This window comes from Nerophis lumbriciformis, linkage group LG06, assembly GCF_033978685.3.
Source record: "Nerophis lumbriciformis linkage group LG06, RoL_Nlum_v2.1, whole genome shotgun sequence".
Lineage (NCBI taxonomy): Eukaryota > Metazoa > Chordata > Actinopteri > Syngnathiformes > Syngnathidae > Nerophis > Nerophis lumbriciformis.
The window spans coordinates 19,841,237-19,860,940 of NC_084553.2; the positions used below are offsets into that span (position 1 = coordinate 19,841,237).

At 41.5% G+C, this 19,704-nt stretch overlaps 1 protein-coding gene across 1 annotated transcript in view; it reads right to left on the reverse strand.

Moving 5' to 3' along the window:
* The window catches only part of cemip (cell migration inducing hyaluronidase 1), a 344,459-nt gene that overhangs the window by 154,695 nt on the left and 170,060 nt on the right, over positions 1 to 19,704 (reverse strand). The window contains exons 4-6 of the mRNA XM_061963866.2: positions 9,270 to 9,407; positions 3,267 to 3,405; positions 494 to 730 (exon numbers count right to left, since the gene is read on the reverse strand). Of these exons, the coding sequence (XP_061819850.2) occupies positions 494 to 730; positions 3,267 to 3,405; positions 9,270 to 9,407 (514 nt within the window). The remainder of the gene's footprint in view (positions 1 to 493; positions 731 to 3,266; positions 3,406 to 9,269; positions 9,408 to 19,704) is intronic.

The window sequence follows — 19,704 nt, forward strand, 5'->3', positions numbered from 1 at the left end:
TTATTTATTTATTTATTTTTAAAAGTACTTTATCTTCACCATACCTGGTTGTCCAAATTAGGCATAATAATGTGTTAATTCCACGACTGTATATACCGGTTGATATCGGTATCGGTTGATATCGGTATCGGTAATTAAAGAGTTGGACAATATCGGAATATCGGATATCGGCAAAAAGCCATTATTGGACATCCCTAATAAAAAGTCATACAACTAATTCAGTGTTAATATTTGAGTGGCCGAAAATGGGCCTTCAGGTCAAAAAGGTTAAGAACCTCTGAACAAAAGGACCCTATTGTTGTTAAGATAACATTTCTCTCCAGTGGTCACCTGGTGAAATATTGGCAGGTAAAAATTGGCAACATACTGTGAAAAGAATTACATTGAATTGTGCAAATGAATATTATTATGAATAAATATTTGTCTCCTTTAATACAGCGCTCAGACATTTTGATCATTTCTGTAAATAAGAATCACTTGCGTCCGCTCTCACCTGTCATTTCTCAGTACCTCTCCGGTCTTGGGTTCAATGACATGGACGATAATGCCTCGGTTTCCCCAGCTCCTCTCGAACAGGTACTTATTCTGCTTGCTTTCTCCAGGGTGGAGGGTTTTGTTGAGGAAGGTCCACGACAGCTTCTTCGCCCCGTGGATCTCCAAAGTCCCACCGGTACCCACGCCAATGTATTTGCGGCCAAAGTAGCTGTGCTCCTGATCACTGTCGTCTAACCTGAGAACAGCAGTGTGCAGACGTCTTTAGAAATGACAGAGGAAGTAGACAGTGTAGTACAGTGGAACCCTATTAAATCTACATCCTTCTATTGGCACGCTGACATCAGCGGCTGTCAACATAACTAAAACTAGCAATTGCTTGCACACACTTGTGACTGTCTACTCTAGAGACATAAAGAGAGTTGGGGATAATAAAGGATTTTTAAGTTTATAGCAGTTTGTTTACAGGATTTTCCTCCAATTGTGCAAAATGTAAATGTGTGCATTTTGTTGGTTGAGGAAAGGGGGATGAAAGAATGGCTGAGAAGTGTACGGTTAAAAAAAAAAAGATACTTGGTTCTATACCAAAGCTTTGAAGGTATTTTACAGGTCCTTTTCCCGTTGCCCCGCCTACTTCTCCGTTTGTTTGTCATTATGACATAGCTACAAATCCTCTTTTGCACAAACGCGAGACCAATAGTGATGAAGCTAACACATACTACAGCTAAGATTTGGTACTTTTATAGGTATTGAATGATTTCCGTCTGCGCTAGCTCAATGCTAATTAACATTGAATATGTCATATACAAGCCACTGATTAGCATTAGTGATTTTAGGTGGAAATTTCAGCATCTCCAAGTTTGGTAGTAGAACTACAACTAAGATGCACACTACAAACAGCTGGTGTATAATAAGTACAATACTTAAAGTATAAACACTTTTGTCGGACTCAACAAAAGATAAGACTGGCACATTTAGTTGTTACAAGGGCTACGTCCTGACTACAGCAACACACTTACACACCTATACACTACTACTATCTAATATCATGGAATTGCAACTGAATACAAAGTCTACAATATAACACTTGCAAATGAGACTCAGAAGTATAATTAATCGACAGCATGGCGAAGTTGGTAGAGTGGCCGTGCCAGCAATCGGAGGGTTGCTGGTTACTGGGGTTCAATCCCCACCTTCTACCATCCTAGTCATGGCCGTTGTGTCCTTGGGCAAGACACTTCACCCCTTGCTCCTGATGGCTGCTGGTTAGCGCCTTGCATGGCAGCTCCCGCCATCAGTGTGTGAATGTGTGTGTGAATGGGTGAATGTGGAAATACTGTCAAAGCGCTTTGAGTACCTTAAGTATAACCCATTTATCATTTATAAGATACAATGTAATAACTAGACAGCACATTTATTATCAGCTTTGTGTCATGTGATGTTACTTATTTGTTTAGATTTTACGATTAACATTTATTAACAAATAAAAACACAATAAAGTTGCAAAAAGTAGGTACTTTGAGCAGAGGCGTTGAAATGTAAGTGGGGATGTTGTACCAGGGACCCAAGCACATTGGGGCCCTGAGCTTCTGCAAAGTCTGAAGAACAACTTTAGAAATGTTAAGATGAAATATGACTATAGCTTTGGAAGTTCAAAAATAAGGTTGCTTGAATCAAATGAAGAATGTCTAACTACATACACCTCCCTATCAAAAACGCAAAGTGGATATGATAATCAATATATCCACGTGGATAGTGACAAACCTACAATCAAACACTTCACTCAACATAGACATCATCACGTCAACAAAAAACACCCTTAAGCATTCACACACAGAACCAACATTTCCAAACAAGTAGGAGGTGATAGAAGAAAGGTAAAACTATCTAAAATCTACCTGTGGCAGCATAGGAGAAAGTTATGTACAAGTTTGAGTTTTACATCTCATTGCCCAAAACGGTGGTGTGTTCAAAGATCCTTGAATAAAATTAGAAATAGATGTGTCAAGACAGGGAGTAGATGTGTTAAAATAATGTAATCATATAATCATAATGATTATTACACATATACGGTGTAATATATATATACATACTGTGTATATATATATATATATATATATATATATATATATATACATATATATATATATATATATACATACACATTTATATATATATATATATATATATATATATATATATATATATATACATACATACACACACATATATATATATACACACACACACACACATATATATATATATATATAAACATATTATATAAATACACATATATATGTGTATATACATATATATGTGTGTATATATATATATATATATATATATATATATATATATATTTATATATGATTAGAATCTTACAATCTCTACTGAAAAGGGAAAAAGTGAAACTTGACAGATTTATAATCAAGGTTATATGATTTTATGATTATTCAAATGTATATTCTGGCCACTTTATATTGAATTTGTTGGCACTTTTTTGTACAAAAATGGTAATCCAATCTTTAAAAAGTCAAAAACTTAATTATTTTATGAGTTTTAAAAAGCTAGTGTCTACCAAATCTATGCAATAATGAGCTTTTTAGTGCACAAAAACATATCAGGTGTGTGTGTATGGGGCGGCGACATTGGGTTTAGATGTTGATTGTGGTGAATTGTGTTGCCTTACATTCCTAAAACAAATTCAATGCATAACGCACTTTGGTAACATTTAAAAAAATATTGGATTTCATTGTTTTAATGAGATTTACCTTCCAAACAGAGAAATGGTCAGGTTGCCCTTGAAAGGACATTCTGGACTTCCAATGTGCAGTTCTCCTTTGTTCCCAATAAGAATGTGTTTTGTCCGAAGAAGAATGGGCCGGTTGGTGTCAGCAATCACCAGCTTTCCTGCACAGGTGGGAGACAAACAAAAAAAGAAAAAATGGAAAAAGGGTGCCGAAGCCTCCTGGCAGGGTTTTCATGCTCCGGTGCTTTCAGAGACATCCTGTCTTCCTACCTTTTATGGCTTTTACCACAGGCGGTCTACTCCCTTCGTGTCTCAGGTCTTCCTTTCGCCACATTAGACTCTTTAATCGCCAGAAAAAAGCCTTCGCGTTTTCCACATTCCATGACATTATAGCACAAATTTTTACTTTGAAAGATCAAGCAGAAAAGCCTTTGAAATAATCTGAGGAGAAACAAGGATGCTTCTGAGACAACTAATCTGCTTTTGTACGAAAGACAGCAGAGACTCAGGGACAAGACTCATGAAGATTGCCTGTCATGCATGGCCATGTTTGTCCAAGGGGGATTGAATGTAGGGCGACAGGACTTGGTAGATACTGCAGAGGCCGGGCCAAAGTGCGGCCAACCGCCCATTTTTATCCCAGGAAATATAATAAAATTGAACATTAATCATTATTTAAGAGAACTGGGGTCACACAGAAATAGAAACAGGTTAAATATTTAATTTAAAAAAGGATCCTAATAGGCAAAGGCAATCTGTGAAGGAATTGAGCTCAATTTAAATGCTGTACAAAAAATATGGAATCATGGGAAAGTACGGAAAGTAGGGAATCAAAAAAAAGAAGTAAAGACTATATGGAATAACAGGAAAACTACAAAAAGTATGGAAATAGAGAAAAAAATAAGGAAAACATGGAATTACAGAAAGATTGGAAATATGTAAAAAGTACGGAAAATATGGAATTGCGGTAAAAGTAGAGATTAGATGGTATTACCGAAAAAATTGGGAAAATATGGAATTACAGGAAATATGAAATTATGGGGCAGCACGGTGGAAGAGGGGTTAGTGCATCTGCCTCACAATATGAAGGTCCTGAGTAGTCTTGGGTTCAATCCCGGGCTCGGGATCTTTCTGTGTGGAGTTTGCATGTCCTCCCCGTGACTGCGTGGGTTCCCTCCGGGTACTCCGGCTTCCTCCCACCTCCAAAGACATGCACCTGGGGATAAGTTGATTGGCAACACTAAATTGGCCCTAGTGTGTGAATGTGAGTGTGAATGTTGTCTGTCTATCTGTGTTGGCCCTGCGATGAGGTGGCGACTTGTCCAGGGTGTACCCCGCCTTCCGCCCGATTGTAGCTGAGATAGGCTCCAGCGACCCCAAAGGGAATAAGCGGTAGAAAATGGATGGATGGATGAAATTATGGGAAAAGTACGGGAAATATTTGATTTCACAAAAAAAGTTTGAAAACTATGGGATTGCGTGAAAAGTGCGGAAAATATGGGATTACTTTAAAGTACGGAAAATAAGGAAACTATAGAATCACAGTAAAAGTACGGAAAATACGAAATCATGGGAAAGTACGGAAAATCTTACAATTACATGAAAAATTTGGAAAATACTGAATTAGGATTACAGTACAGAAAATATGGAATTACGGCAAAAGTACGGAAAATAAGGTAGTATGGGAAAAGTAAAAAAAAGTATGGAAAAAGTACTGAAAATATGAAATTATAGGAAGTGAGAATTGCTGGGGTGTGGAAAATTGTTAGTCTGAATATTTTGATGCTGGAATGGTTTTAAACATGTTGAGATATGTGAAGAAATGTTCTTCCTTTCAAAGCAAATTTGCAGTTAGAAAATGTGGAACTCTAGGACTTCTGAGATTTTGAAACATGGAAAATAAATAAACTGGATGTTGTGAATTAAATTTATGTTTTGGGGTTGGAATGGTTTAAATTGATTAAGATTTGTGAAAGTAGTCTGAATTGTTCAAATCCATGGGATTTAGTGTTATGAATAAGAAGTAGGAATTAGTTTGGCTGTTAAATATTTGAACTCAAACTCAAAAGTAATACAGTCACAAGTTTGACACAACGCATTGCTCTGTTAGACAACTTGTACTCTACCTCTCAAAATGCAAACACTTATAAAGAAAGGCTCTCTTTACAGGCAGAACTTGATGTCCTTGCAACAGACCGTGCTACTGAAACAATGCTCCGTTCAAGATCTCAGTTCTATGAACATGACGATAAAGATGGTAAAGTATTAGCTCATCAACTACGCCAAATATCAGCATCCCATTATATTCCGCAGATTAAATCCGATTCAGGTATAGTTTTCTTGAGATCAATAATATATTCAAGAATTTCTATGCATCCCTCTAGTCATCTGCTCATTTTTCTACTGCTGAGCTTGATAATTTTTCCTTTCTTGTCGGGAGAACAACTTGCCATCGCTTTGAACCTGATATTTCCATAAGGTAGCCTTTTCTTTGTCCATTTCTGCTCGCTTGTGGCTCATCAGTAGCAAGTGAACTGCAGCCAAGTAAATCCGCTACGGCACGGCTCAAGGGTCAAAAAGGAAGTGTTCGCGTTAATCGGCCGTTAAAAAAAAAGTGTGCCATTATTGAAATTTATAGTTAAGGCGTTAATATCGTGTTAACTTTGACAACCCTAATATATATATATATATATATATATATATATATATATATATATACATAATATATATATATATATATATATATATATATACTGCATATATATATATATATATATATATATATATATATATATATATATATATATATATATATATATATATATATATATATATATATATATATATATATTAGGGATGTCCGATAATGGCTTTTTGTCGATATCCGATATTCCGATATCGTCCGAACTCTTTAATTACCGATACCGATATCAACCGATACCAATATCAAACGATATATGCAATCGTGGAATTAACACATTATTATGCCTAATTTGGAAAACCAGGTATGGTGAAGATAAGGTACTTTTTAAAAAAATTAATAAAATAAGATAAATAAATTAAAAACATTTTCTTGAATAAAAAATAAAGTAAAACAATATAAAAACAGTTACATAGAAACTAGTAATTAATGAAAATTAGTAAAATGAACTGTTAAAGGTTAGCACTATTAGTGGACCAGCAGCACTCACAATCATGTGTGCTTACGGACTGTATCCCTTGCAGACTGTATTGATATATATTGATATATAATGTAGGAACCAGAATATTAATAACAGAAAGAAACAACCTTTGTGTGTGAATGAGTGTGAATGAGTGTAAATGGGGGAGGGAGGTTTTTTGGGTTGGTGCACTAATTATAAGTGTATCTTGTGTTTTTTATGTTGATTTAATAAAAAAAAAAAAAAATAAATAAACCGATACCGATAATAAAAAAAACGATACCGATAATTTCCGATATTACATTTTAACGCATTTATCGGCAGGCCGATATTATCGGACATCTCTAATATATATATATATATATATATATATATATATACACTTACTTGGAGAAGGCATTTGACCGTGTACCCCGGGAAGTCCTGTGGGGAGTGCTCAGAGAATATGGGGTAACGGACTGTCTTATTGTGGCAGTTCGCTCCCTGTATAATCAGTGTCAGAGCTTGGTCCGCATTGCCGGCAGTAAGTCGGACACGTTTCCAGTGAGGGTTGGACTCCGCCAAGGCTACCCTTTGTCACCGATTCTGTTCATAACCTTTATGGACAGAATTTCTAGGCGCAGTCAGGGCGTTGAGGGTATCTGGTTTGGTGGCTGCAGGATTAGGTCTCTGCTATTTGCAGATGATGTGGTCCTGATGGCTTCCTCCGGCCAAGATCTTCAGCTCTCACTGGATCGGTTCGCAGCCGAGTGTGAAGCGACTGGGATGGGAATCAGCACCTCCAAGTCCGAGTCCATGGTTCTCTCCCGGAAAAGGGTGGAGTGCCATCTCCGGGTTGGGGAGGAGATCTTGCCCCAAGTGGAGGAGTTCAAGTACCTCGGAGTCTTGTTCACGAGTGGGGGAAGAGTGGATCGTGATATCGACAGGCGGATCGGTGCGGCGTCTTCAGTAATGCGGACGCTGTATCGATCCGTTGTGGTGAAGAAGGAGCTGAGCCGGAAAGCAAATCTCTCGATTTACCGGTCGATCTACGTTCCCATCCTCACCTATGGTCATGAGCTTTGGGTCATGACCGAAAGGACAAGATCATGGGTACAAGCGGCCGAAATGAGTTTCCTCCGCCGAGTGGCGGGGCTCTCCCTTAGAGATAGGGTGAGAAGCTCTGTCATTCGGGGGGAGCTCAAAGTAAAGCCGCTGCTCCTCCACATCGAGAGGAGCCAAATGAGGTGGTTCAGGCATCTGGTCAGGATGCCACCCGAACGCCTCCCTAGGAAGGTGTTTCGGGCACGTCCAACCGGTAGGAGGCCACGGGGAAGACCCAGGACACGCTGGGAAGACTATGTCTCCCGGCTGGCCTGGGAACGCTTCGGGATCCCCCGGGAGGAGCTGGACGAAGTGGCTGGGGAGAGGGAAGTCTGGGCTTCCCTGCTTAAGCTGCTGCCCCCGCGACCCGACCTCGGATAAGCGGAAGAAGATGGATGGATGGATGGATATATATATATATATATATATATATATATATATATATATATATATATATATATATATATATATATATATATATGTTTAAGAACAGAAGGATTTTAATCGTATAGAAGATTCCTACAATTTATGGCAAGAGTAGAGACAATGAAGCTATAAGTTGTATGAACTTGTACCTGATACCTTAGCATGTAACTTAACCAGACTACAATTAGATAGAGTAGAACCAGGCAAGGTTTAATGCTTTATTCATACATGAATGTACAGTACATCGTCTTTTCAAATAGGGAGACAGAGATTCTAATAACACCTAGCCTGTATCCTTTTGGCTTTATAGCCCTGAAAGGTGTTAAAAGAGAAAGCTAATAAACTAACCTTTGACATGCTTTAATTTCAAGCCTTGGTTTCAACTTCTTCGCTTTCCTCTCGCTCTGGGTAAGACATAGGCTCGTTCATGTAGGGTTGGACGCTGCTGTAAAAGTCTCCACTGTTGCCTTTTCTAATAAATAGTAGCTTGTTATTGTAATTAATTATATTTTTCAGTACATAAGAAGAGGTGTACCTTTGAAACTACAAAAATGGATGACGGGAAAGGCTGGGGAGGGATAGTGATGGGGTGCGTTCCATTTATAGTGCAATGTTGGAATATCCGCGTTTCTAGTTGAAATTTCAACGGGCATGCTCCTCGAGGTCGGATTTCCCACTCGGAAAGTCAGACCATTTTCACCACCCCCTGAGTTCGTTTTAAAGATGGCTGCTCTGGATGTAAACAATGATATCCACTTCTATAATATACGTTATTAGCATCGCAACTGGAATTCTCATAACTCGGCTGTGACGTCATTTTCAACTCAGACTTCCAACTTCCGAGGTAACTGGAACGCATCACAGGAATGCAGGAGTTCATATGCAATTAAAAAGAGTCCCCAAAAAGACGTGTTTTCAAAAGAGTCAGCAAGTGGCTTGGAGATGGTCTGTCGAGCAAAATCTATGCAACACTTTGACCAATTCACCACCATTACCTGTCATATAGACCACACAAAAGTGTGTTTAATGTAAACTGGAATTATACTGTTATATTAACCATTTAAAAAAAGGTTAATAATATGAAAATTGTTCAAGCATCTTTCAATTTGTATTTGTGTGGGCAGCGGTGATGCAGATTAATATTTTGTGTACTTACCAAGGGACCATTGTCATTGTCAAATAACAGATTGACACGGGCACAGAAAATAATGCAGATTTAGCACTTCAATCTTATTAGCAAGTATCCTTGGACATCAAGAAGCCAATAAATGTTGCATATTCAAAATAGTATGACTTTGGAGCTCTGATCGAACACAACAGGGCTTGAAAAAAGAATACTGGCTGTTTTTTCTTACCTCCGTTTTTTATCTCAATGGAGTGGACGGTAGCGGAAGTCGTGAGGAGTACCTTCCTGCCGTAACCGATGACTACACGATGATGTTCACTATGTCCAGGCATCCATGGCTTTAGTCCTGGCTCTTTGTCAGGACACACTGAAAACAGCACAGATTTTTTTTTTTGTTAAAAGAAAATACACGAGTGATAAAAAGAATTACAAAGCGACAAATAAATGAAGCGGGCTGGAGACTGTCAGACTGACAAAGGACCAACAATCTGATATAAATAAAGACTACAAAACAAGTACAAATCTGAATGGCACACTGTTTGGAACATTTTCGACATAGATAAGCTTAATTATACTCAACTCAAATATATTTGATTTCAATAGTTTTGTGCTTGTTTGTGTTGTTATCTGACATGACAGAAAGTTGTTATAGTTAAGTATATTTGACAAAGAAAAAATAATTACAGTGGATTTAATAGCAATGGCTTCCTTTATTTTACAGACTTTGCTTGATCACATCTATTTAATTGTATTTTTTAGCTTTAAAGGACCTGTAAGCATTCAGCGTCTTTAATTGTCTCAAAAGCACAATACAACCCGTGGCAACAATTATGGAAATTACCAGGCTTGGAGGATGTGCATTCAGTTGTTAGATTTTGTAGAAAAAAATAACAGACATGACACAAAACTTTCTGGCTTTAAAAAAACAAAAACAAAAATAAAGAATATAAATTGTGGTCAGGAAAATGTCATTTAGATCAGGCAGAGTGAAAAAATTATGGAGTCCCTCATTTCTGAAGAAAAAAGTATGTAATCATACTGTAAATTTGCATTTTCAAAGCTAACACCAGCATCAGAATAAATCTGCAGATTAGTCTGCAAATAAAAAGGAGTGTTCCAACTTGGAGAGCTGTTGCACCAGATGGATTAACATGAATCATGGCTCCAACATGAGATGTTAATTGAAAGAAATGAGAGGATTATCAAACTTCTTCAACAAGGTAAATCATCACGCAACATTGCAAAATATGTTGATTTTTAGTCAGCTGTGTCTAAAATCTGGACAAAGTACAAACAGCATGGAAAATTTGTAAAATGCATACATACTGGTAGACCAAGGAAAACATCAGTATCAAGACAGAAACTTAAAGCGGTATGTCTTGAAAACAGAAAAAGCACAGCAAAACAAATAAAGAACAAAGGCCATACACTGTCTGTAAAAGAACTGTAAGAAACCATCCAAAGGAAATGGGGATTTAAATACAGAAAAGTCAACGAAAGCCGTCATTAACACCTTAACATAAAAAACAAGGTTATAATGGGCTATGGAATAGCAATCATGGACTATGGATGACTGGATAAAAGTCACATTTAGTGTTAAATCGCAAATCTGCATTGGGGGAGGTGAACTTTTGTTTGGTGCCGCTCCAATGAGATGTATGAAGATGACTGCCTGAAGAAAACAAGCACATTTTCAGTAATTGATGATATAGGGCTGCCCCCCAGGTAATGGCAGTGGGGAGAAGGCTGCCATTACATCTTTAATAAAGTTTACGTTGTCATTTTGGAGACTTTTCTTATCCCATGAATCAAAAGGATGTTTGGGGATGATGACACAACTTTCAAGATGATGGTGCATGTTACCATAGAGCAAAAACTTTAAAAACGTTCCTCAAAGAAAGATATATGAGGTTAATGTCATGGCCTGGAATTCTCAATCCAACTAAAAATTGATGGTAGAAATAGAAGAACATGGTCCATGACACAACTCCAACCTGCCACTCTGATGTGACAACAGTAATCAGAGAAAGTTGGAGCAAGATTGATAAAGAGTACTGTTTATCACTCCTTAAGTCCATGCCTCAGAGACTGCATATTATAAAAGCCAGAGGTTATGTAACAAAGTACAAGTGGTATGTTCTAGTGTTATTTTGTGTTTCGTAATTCCATGTGTTTCTCAGAATTGCGTTTTTCCATAATTTTAACACCGCTTGATCTAAAAATGACTGACAACCACATTTTATAACATGATTTATTTTAGTGTTTCTTAAAGCCAGAATTGTGACATTTGAAATTACTACAGTTTTAGGTCATGTCTGTTGGGGACGGCGTGGCGAAGTTGGGAGAGTGGCCGTGCCAGCAATCTGAGGGTTACTGGTTCAATCCCCACCTTCCACCATCCTAGTCACGTCCGTTGTGTCCTATAGCAAGACACTTCACCCTTGCTCCTGATGGGTCCTGGTTAGCGCCTTGCATGGCAGCTCCCGCCATCAGTGTGTGAATGTGTGTGTGATTGGGTGAATGTGGAAATAGTGTCAACGTGCTTTGAGTTCCTTAAAAAAAGGTAGAAAAGCGCTATACAAGTACAACACATTTACCATTTGTTATCATTTTTTTTTTCTACAAAATTAAACAACTTAATGAACACCATCCAAGTCTGGTGACGCCATCATTTTTGCCAGGGGTTGTATAAATATGGTGTTTTTGGTAAAGTAGTGTGACACGTCAAGGAGTTCTACAAAGGTCTGTCCTCAGACCTTTATTGTTTATGAATATCATATGTTCCTACATTTGTTCATGAATTTCATCAAGAAGGACAAGTATTTCAAAAGAGGAGACATTAACCATGTGAAAGTATGGAAATATCTGGACACTGTACATAATGAGTGAGCAGACTATTTACTTGGCTGGTGAACTTTACCAGCCAACTTTAAAAATGAGCTCAGAGCATTACGGCTCTATCCAAGATCGTTGCCCTGTTTAAGTTGCTGTACAGCAACACGCAGAGCTGTGTTTGTGGCAATGATACAGATCCTGACTGGTTCCCCATCTCCAGTTGCATTCACCAAGGCTGCATTGCTGCTCCAGATCTTTTCAACTGCATCATTGACCATCTGACGCGGGTCCTGGAGTGTCCTTTGGAAGCAACCATCGGACTGATCTTGAGTATGATGCAGATACCATTCTGCTCAGCACATCCTACAGACAGCTGAGAGATACTCAGGCCATGTAAAGGAAAGAGGCAGATAAGCTTGACCTTCAAGAGAACTAAACAAAGACTAAATTCCCGCATGTCGACGACGACTCCGATCCACCATCTCTTCAGTTTGACAATGATAGTGTTAAATTAGACTTAGACTTAGACAAACTTTAATGATCCACAAGGGAAATTGTTCAACACAGTAGCTCAGTTACAATGATGGAAAGTGTAAGGATGGAAAGGACAATGCAGGTATAAATAGACGAAATATAACAATATAAAATATAACATATATATAAATATATACAAATATATACATAACATCTGTACAGTATATTATATATACAGATATATTATATTATATCTATAACATATATACAATATATAACAATTACCATGTACAATATTACAGTATACAGTATGTGACAGCAGCAGCATAAAATAGAGAGTAGATCCAGCAGAAAATAGTCATTAAAAACTAAGAGAAGTAGCTGACATTAAAGGTGTCAGGTAATAGACAGATATCATCTAAGCTTGTAAAATGTTTTGTGTAGCTGTGCTTTACAATGACAGACAACATGGACCTAAAACCAAAGATGGTCTGCAAAGAGCCCTGAAAGCATCAGCTCTGCAATCACTCTGGAAACCACTCTGGTAGAATCGCACCATCTAACAGAAAACAAAGCTCCAGATTTACAACTGGGCAGCAGTTCTTATCCTACTTAATGGATCAGAGATATGGCTCTTAAACAATACTCTGGCTGCAAGAAAATATACTGTTTGGTGTTTTGTCATTTGTTAATATTGTTACTATTTGACTCCTCTTTGTTTACATACAAAAACACGTTTTTTTTTAAACCCCTTGCTTGCCCTTGCTTTTTAATTGAGAAAGGTTTAATTGTTATTATTATTTTTGTAACAGTCTGATAAGCAGCAAAGTTAGAGTGTATAAATATTTCTGAATAAAGCCACTCGGATGAGAATCAGCATCTTCAAGTCTGAGTTCATGGTTCTGTCCCAGAAAAGTGTGGAGTGCCACCTCCGGGTTGAAGACGAGATCTTGCCCCATGTGGAAGAATTTAAGTACCTTGGGTTTCTTGTTCATGAGTGAGGAAGAGTGGTTTGTGATATCGACAGGTGGATTGGAGCGGCTTCTGCAGTGATCCAGCCCAATTAGTGACCCTGTCGATATACATTCCCACTCTCACCTATGTCAATGAGCTTTGTTTTGTGACCCAAAGGACAAGATCGCAGGTACAAGCGGCCGTAATGAGTTTCCTTTATAGGGTGCCCGGGCTCTCCCTTAGCGATAGGGTGAGAAGCGCTGTCGTTCGGTAGGAGCTCCGAGTAAAGCCTTGCTCCTACAAATGAGAGTCAAATGAGGTGGCCCAAGCATCTGGTCAGGATGCTCCCCGGGGAGATGTTCAGGGTACGTCCGACCAGGACGAGGCCTTGGGGACGTTGGACAGACGATGTCTCCCAGCTAACCTGGGAACGCCTCAAGATTCCCCGTAAGGAGCTGGACGGTGTGGCCGGGGAGAGGGAAGTCTGGACTTCTCTGCTTAGGCCGCTTCCCCTGCGAACCAACCCCCGATAAGTGGAAGAAAATGGAAGAATGAATGAAGGTCATCTGTGTGTGCTTCATAATTCAATTAATTGACTAATTCCTAAGAGAGTCACTGACTAATTAACTGTCACAATAGTTGTTAGTTGCAGCACGAGTAAGGCCCAATCCTAGTACACCCCCTAACTCACTACCACTAGCCCTCACTCACTACCACTAGCCCTCACCCACAACCACTACACCCTCAATATAAAGTCAAAAAGGGTAGAGCTTAGTAATCTTCCCGAGGAATTGGGATACCGCTTGCTACGGGCACGTAAGCGACTATACAGTTACGTTTGCACATACGTCCAGTTGTACCGACACCAATATGTTGTTACCCAAATGTATATCGTTATGTATTTCAATACTTCTTGATAAGTTTCAAAATAAAGGGGACCACAAAAAATGGCACTATTGGCTTCATTTTAACAGAACATTTATAATAAAGCTTATGATTAAACATGTGTTTGGAATTCAAATTAAAAGGTACATTAAACACATAGGCTTTTCTTATTGCACTCAAAGAACAGTCTACAATTATTTTACATATTAGATAAAGCCTGCCATAATCTAGAGTTAGTTTAAATTAGAATATAAAGCTTTACTGACATTGTATTAAATGCTTTATGATTTATGGTTGCCAATTTTGATCTGTGCTTTGAGACCAAAACAATAACACAATAACACTAAAAACCAGGCTAAAAGTACACAGATAAAACAAGTAGCAAGTAAAACACATATTGTTAAAGATAAAACACAAATTTCAAATTTGTTACAAAATTCAGTCAAGTCATTGCATTATTTTACATTTCGTGGGCGGTTTGGACTGCACTAATCATTTTCAACAAGCCAACCAGCTGTATGCGTGTCTCGTATCTACTATATATGTGCACCGGGGAAGCTGTTAACTATATTACCCGCCACGCTTTAAAATCCGTGTGTAGGTCTGGTTGTTTGTTATTCAAACCTAAATTTGAAACAAACGGTGGTAATGCTGTATTGACACAATTGGCGAGGCATGTTTTAAAGCAGAGCTTGCAGCGCGGCACTTTCAGGTTTGAAGAGTCATCTTTGATTGTTCTGAAGCTCAAATACTTTCATATTTCTTTTCACGCACCCTTTTTATTACCCAGTAGTATTGCCGTTTTTTTTGTCATTATTCCTTTGGACAATTTATCTGATTCTATGTGCCTTTTGACACACGAATGCGCCGCACCTCGGCTCAGTCACGTTAACGCTGCATGGCAGCACATGTGGATGAAAAATAACTTCGGATGTTTTCCAAAGGCAGTAGTAACTTTTTTAATTCACTACTATCACAGTACTTTATTAGTAGCGGTGTACCGTACAACCATATAGTCCCACCATTACACAACACACCCGACAGCAATAAAGTTAACTGCTGAGATTTTTTTTTTTTTACATTCATCATGCTTGGGTTAATGAATAAATGAAGAACTACACGGAGAAGAAGCCGCCATCTACGACTGTTGTGTCTTGTGAATTTTTTTAAGGTATGTAACGTTGATGTTTTTTAAATTCGCAAGCTTTAAAGTTTTAGTGCTTCAGTATTATTATTTAGTATTTTAGCCTAATGTTAGCTAGTGTGGCTAGCTGGCTAACATTACAAACTAACGTTCCAAACTAACATGTAATATATTACCGGTATGTAACTTCTGCAGAAATTGTGCCTTTTTTCTCTGGCCCTACCTAAGCAAGTCAACATCTGAAATGCGTCACTCTGAAGTGCTTGATTCATACCCCCTACTCCTTGTTATGCCCACTAGCCCTACATGCAAAGAGTCTTTGGGACACCACTACCTTCACGGGAATGTGCAAAATGTAAGGATAGGGTTAAAAAGTAGGGCGAGGGGGTGTATTGGGATTGGTCCTGAATAATGCCATTTGGGACCTTATTCAGATTGACAATTCTGAATCAAGGTGATGTTGCGTTTATTAAAAACTTGATTTGGGAGCCTCAGCATGCACCTGTTTTAAGCCCAGTATTTCTTCATATAAAGCTGTACATGTATATATATTGTGGTTAATGTGCATGCTCACTGATGAGATGGCAAAGGATTGGGAGATTTGTTTGAGTACGGAGTTGTGTGGAATGGAAGGGGGTAAAAGTTTACATGTATCGGGAGGAAATAAATGTAATGATAGTTATACTTAAATACTAATACATTTTATAGCAGCATGTGAAAAAATTCAACCAACCGCTTTTGTCCGCATGATTGTTAATAACTTATTAAAAATGGTTTCATCAGCATTTATTGCAAATACATTTTTTAACACAATAAAAGCATTTTGTCTTCCATCCATCCATCCATCCATCCATCCATCTTCTTCCGCTTATCCGAGGTCTGGTCGCGAGGGCAGCAGCTTAAGCAGGGAAGCCCAGACTTCCCTCTCCCCAGCCACTTCGTCCAGCCCCTCCCGGGGGATCCCGAGGCGTTCCCAGGCCAGCCGGGAGAGATAGTCTTCCCAGCGTGTCCTGGGTCTTCCCCGTGGCCTCCTACCGGTCGGACGTGCCCGAAACACCTTCCTAGGGAGGCGTTCGGGTGGCATCCTGACCAGATGCCCGAACCACCTCATCTGGCTCCTCTCGATGTGGAGGAGCAGCGGCTTTACTTTGAGCTCCCCCCGAATGACAGAGCTTCTCACCCTATCTCTAAGGGAGAGCCCCGCCACTCGGCGGAAGAAACTCATTTCGGCCGCTTGTACCCGTGATCTGGTCCTTTCGGTCATGACCCAAAGCTCATGACCATAGGTGAGGATGGGAACGTAGATCGACCGGTATATCGAGAGCTTTGCCTTCCGGCTCAGCTACTTCTTCACCACAACGGATCGATACAGCGTCCGCATTACTGAAGACGCCGCACCGATCCGCCTGTCGATCTCACGATCCACTCTTCCCCCACTCGTGAACAAGACTCCGAGGTACTTGAACTCCTCCACTTGGGGCAAGATCTCCTCCCCAACCCGGAGATGGCACTCCACCCTTTTCCGGGAGAGAACCATGGACTCGGACTTGGAGGTGCTGATTCCCATCCCAGTCGCTTCACACTCGGCTGTGAACCGATCCAGTGAGAGCTGAAGATCTTGGCCGGAGGAAGCCATCAGGACCACATCATCTGCAAATAGCAGAGACCTAATCCTGCAGCCACCAAACCAGATACCCTCAACGCCCTGACTGCGCCTAGAAATTCTGTCCATAAAGGTTATGAACAGAATCGGTGACAAAGGGCAGCTTTGGCGGAGTCCAACGCTCACTGGAAACGTGTCTGACTTACTGACGGCAATGCGGACCAAGCTCTGACACTGATTATACAGGGAGCGAACTGCCACAATAAGACAGTTCGTTACCCCATACTCTCTGAGCACTCCCCACAGGACTTCCCGGGGTACACGGTCGAATGCCTTCTCCAAGTCCACAAAGCACATGTAGACTGGTTGGGCAAACTCCCATGCACCCTCAAGGACCCTGCCGAGAGTATAGAGCTGGTCCACAGTTCCACGACCAGGACGAAAACCACACTGTTCCTCCTGAATCCGAGGTTCGAGTATCCGGCGTAGCCTCCTCTCCAGTACACCTGAATAGACCTTACCGGGAAGGCTGAGGAGTGTGATCCCACGATAGTTGGAACACACTCTCCGGTTCCCCTTCTTAAAGAGAGGAACCACCACCCCGGTCTGCCAATCCAGAGGTACCGCCCCCGATGTCCACGCGATGTTGCAGAGTCTTGTCAACCAAGACAGCCCCACAACATCCAGAGCCTTAAGGAACTCCGGGCGGATCTCATCCACCCCCGGGGCCTTGCCACAGAGGAGCTTTTTAACTACCTCGGCAACCTCAGCCCCAGAAATAGGAGAGCCCACCACAGATTCCCCAGGCCCTGCTTCCTCATAGGAAGACGTGCTGGTAGGATTGAGGAGGTCTTCGAAGTATTCTCTCCACCGATCCACAACATCCGCAGTCGAGGTCAGCAGAGCACCATCCCCACCATACACGGTGTTGACAGTGCACTGCTTCCCCTTCCTGAGGCGGCGGATGGTGGTCCAGAATTGCTTCGAAGCCGTCCGGAAGTCTTTTTCCATGGCCTCCCCGAACTCCTCCCATGTCCGAGTTTTTGCCTCCGCGACCGCTGAAGCCGCACACCGCTTGGCCTGTCGGTACCTGTCTGCTGCCTCAGGAGTCCCATGAGCCAAAAGAACCCGATAGGACTCTTTCTTCAGCCTGACGGCATCCCTCACCGCCGGCGTCCACCAACGGGTTGTAGGATTACCGCCACGACAGGCACCAACCACCTTGCGGCCACAGCTCCAATCGGCCGCCTCGACAACAGAGGCACGGAACATCGTCCACTCGGACTCAATGTCCTCCCTTTGCGCCTCCCTCGTGACATTTTCAAAGTTCTTCCGGAGGTGGGAATTGAAACTCTCTCTGACAGGAGACTCTGCCAGGCGTTCCCAGCAAACCCTCACAATGCGTTTGGGCCTGCCAGGTCTGTCCAGCATCCTCCCCCACCATCGCAGCCAACTCACCACCAGGTGGTGATCGGTAGAAAGCTCCGCCCCTCTCTTCACCCGAGTGTCCAAAACATGAGACCGCAAATCTGATGACACAACTACAAAGTCGATCATGGAACTGCGGCCTAGGGTGTCCTGGTGCCAAGTGCACATATGGACACCCTTATGTTTGAACATGGTGTTTGTTATCGACAATCTGTGACGAGCACAAAAGTCCAATAACAGAACACCACTCGGGTTCAGATCCGGGCGGCCATTCTTCCCAATCACACCTCTCCAGGTTTACTGTCGCTGCCAACATGAGCGTTGAAGTCCCCCAGTAGAACGAGGGAATCACCCGGGGGAGCACTCTCCAGTACTCCCTCGAGTGAATCCAAAAAGGGTGGGTACTCTGAGCTGCCGTTTGGCGCGTAAGCGCAAACCACAGTCAGGACCCGTTCCCCCACCCGAAGGCGGAGGGAAGCTACCCTCTCGTCCACCGGGTTGAACTCCAACGTACAGGCTCTGAGCCGGGGGGCAACAAGAATTGCCACCCCAGCCCGTCGCCTCTCACTGCCGGCAACGCCAGAGTGGAAGAGAGTCCAGCCCCTCTCGAGAGAACTGGTTCCAGAGCCCTTGCTGTGCGTCGAAGTGAGTCCGACTATATCTAGCCGGAACTTCTCCACCTCGCGCACTAGCTCAGGCTCCTTCCCCCCCAGCGAGGTGACGTTCCACGTCCCAAGAGCTAGCTTCTGTAGCCGAGGATCGGACCGCCAAGTGCCCTGCCCTCGGCTGCCGCCCAGCTCACATCGCACCCGACCTCTATGACCCCTGCTATGGGTGGTGAGCCCATTGGAGGGGGGACCCACGTTGCCTCTTCGGGCTGTGCCCGGCCGGGCCCCATGGGGACAGGCCCGGCCACCAGGCGCTCGCCATCGTGCCCCACCTCCGGGCCTGGCTCCAGAGGGGGGCCCCGGTGACCCGCGTCCGGGCAAGGGAAATCTGGGTTCCTTGCTTGTTTTCTTCATAGAGGTCTTCGAGCTGCTCTTTGTCTGATCCCTCACCTAGGACCAGTTTGTCTTGGGAGACCCTACCAGGGGGCATAAAGCCCCCGGACAACATAGCTCCTAGGATCATTGGGACACGCAAACTCCTCTACCACGTTAAGGTGGCAGCTCAGAGAGGAGTCTTTAGTCAATGCAAAGTTCACTTCAAATAGGTAGCCAAGGCCGAGCAAGTGTGGAGTTAATATTAATCTTCGTGCCTCTTTCGATCTTAGTTTTAAAAGCAAAATCTTATGTTCTGCGTCCTAAACAATTCTTGTTTTGGTTAGTTCCTGGCATTACC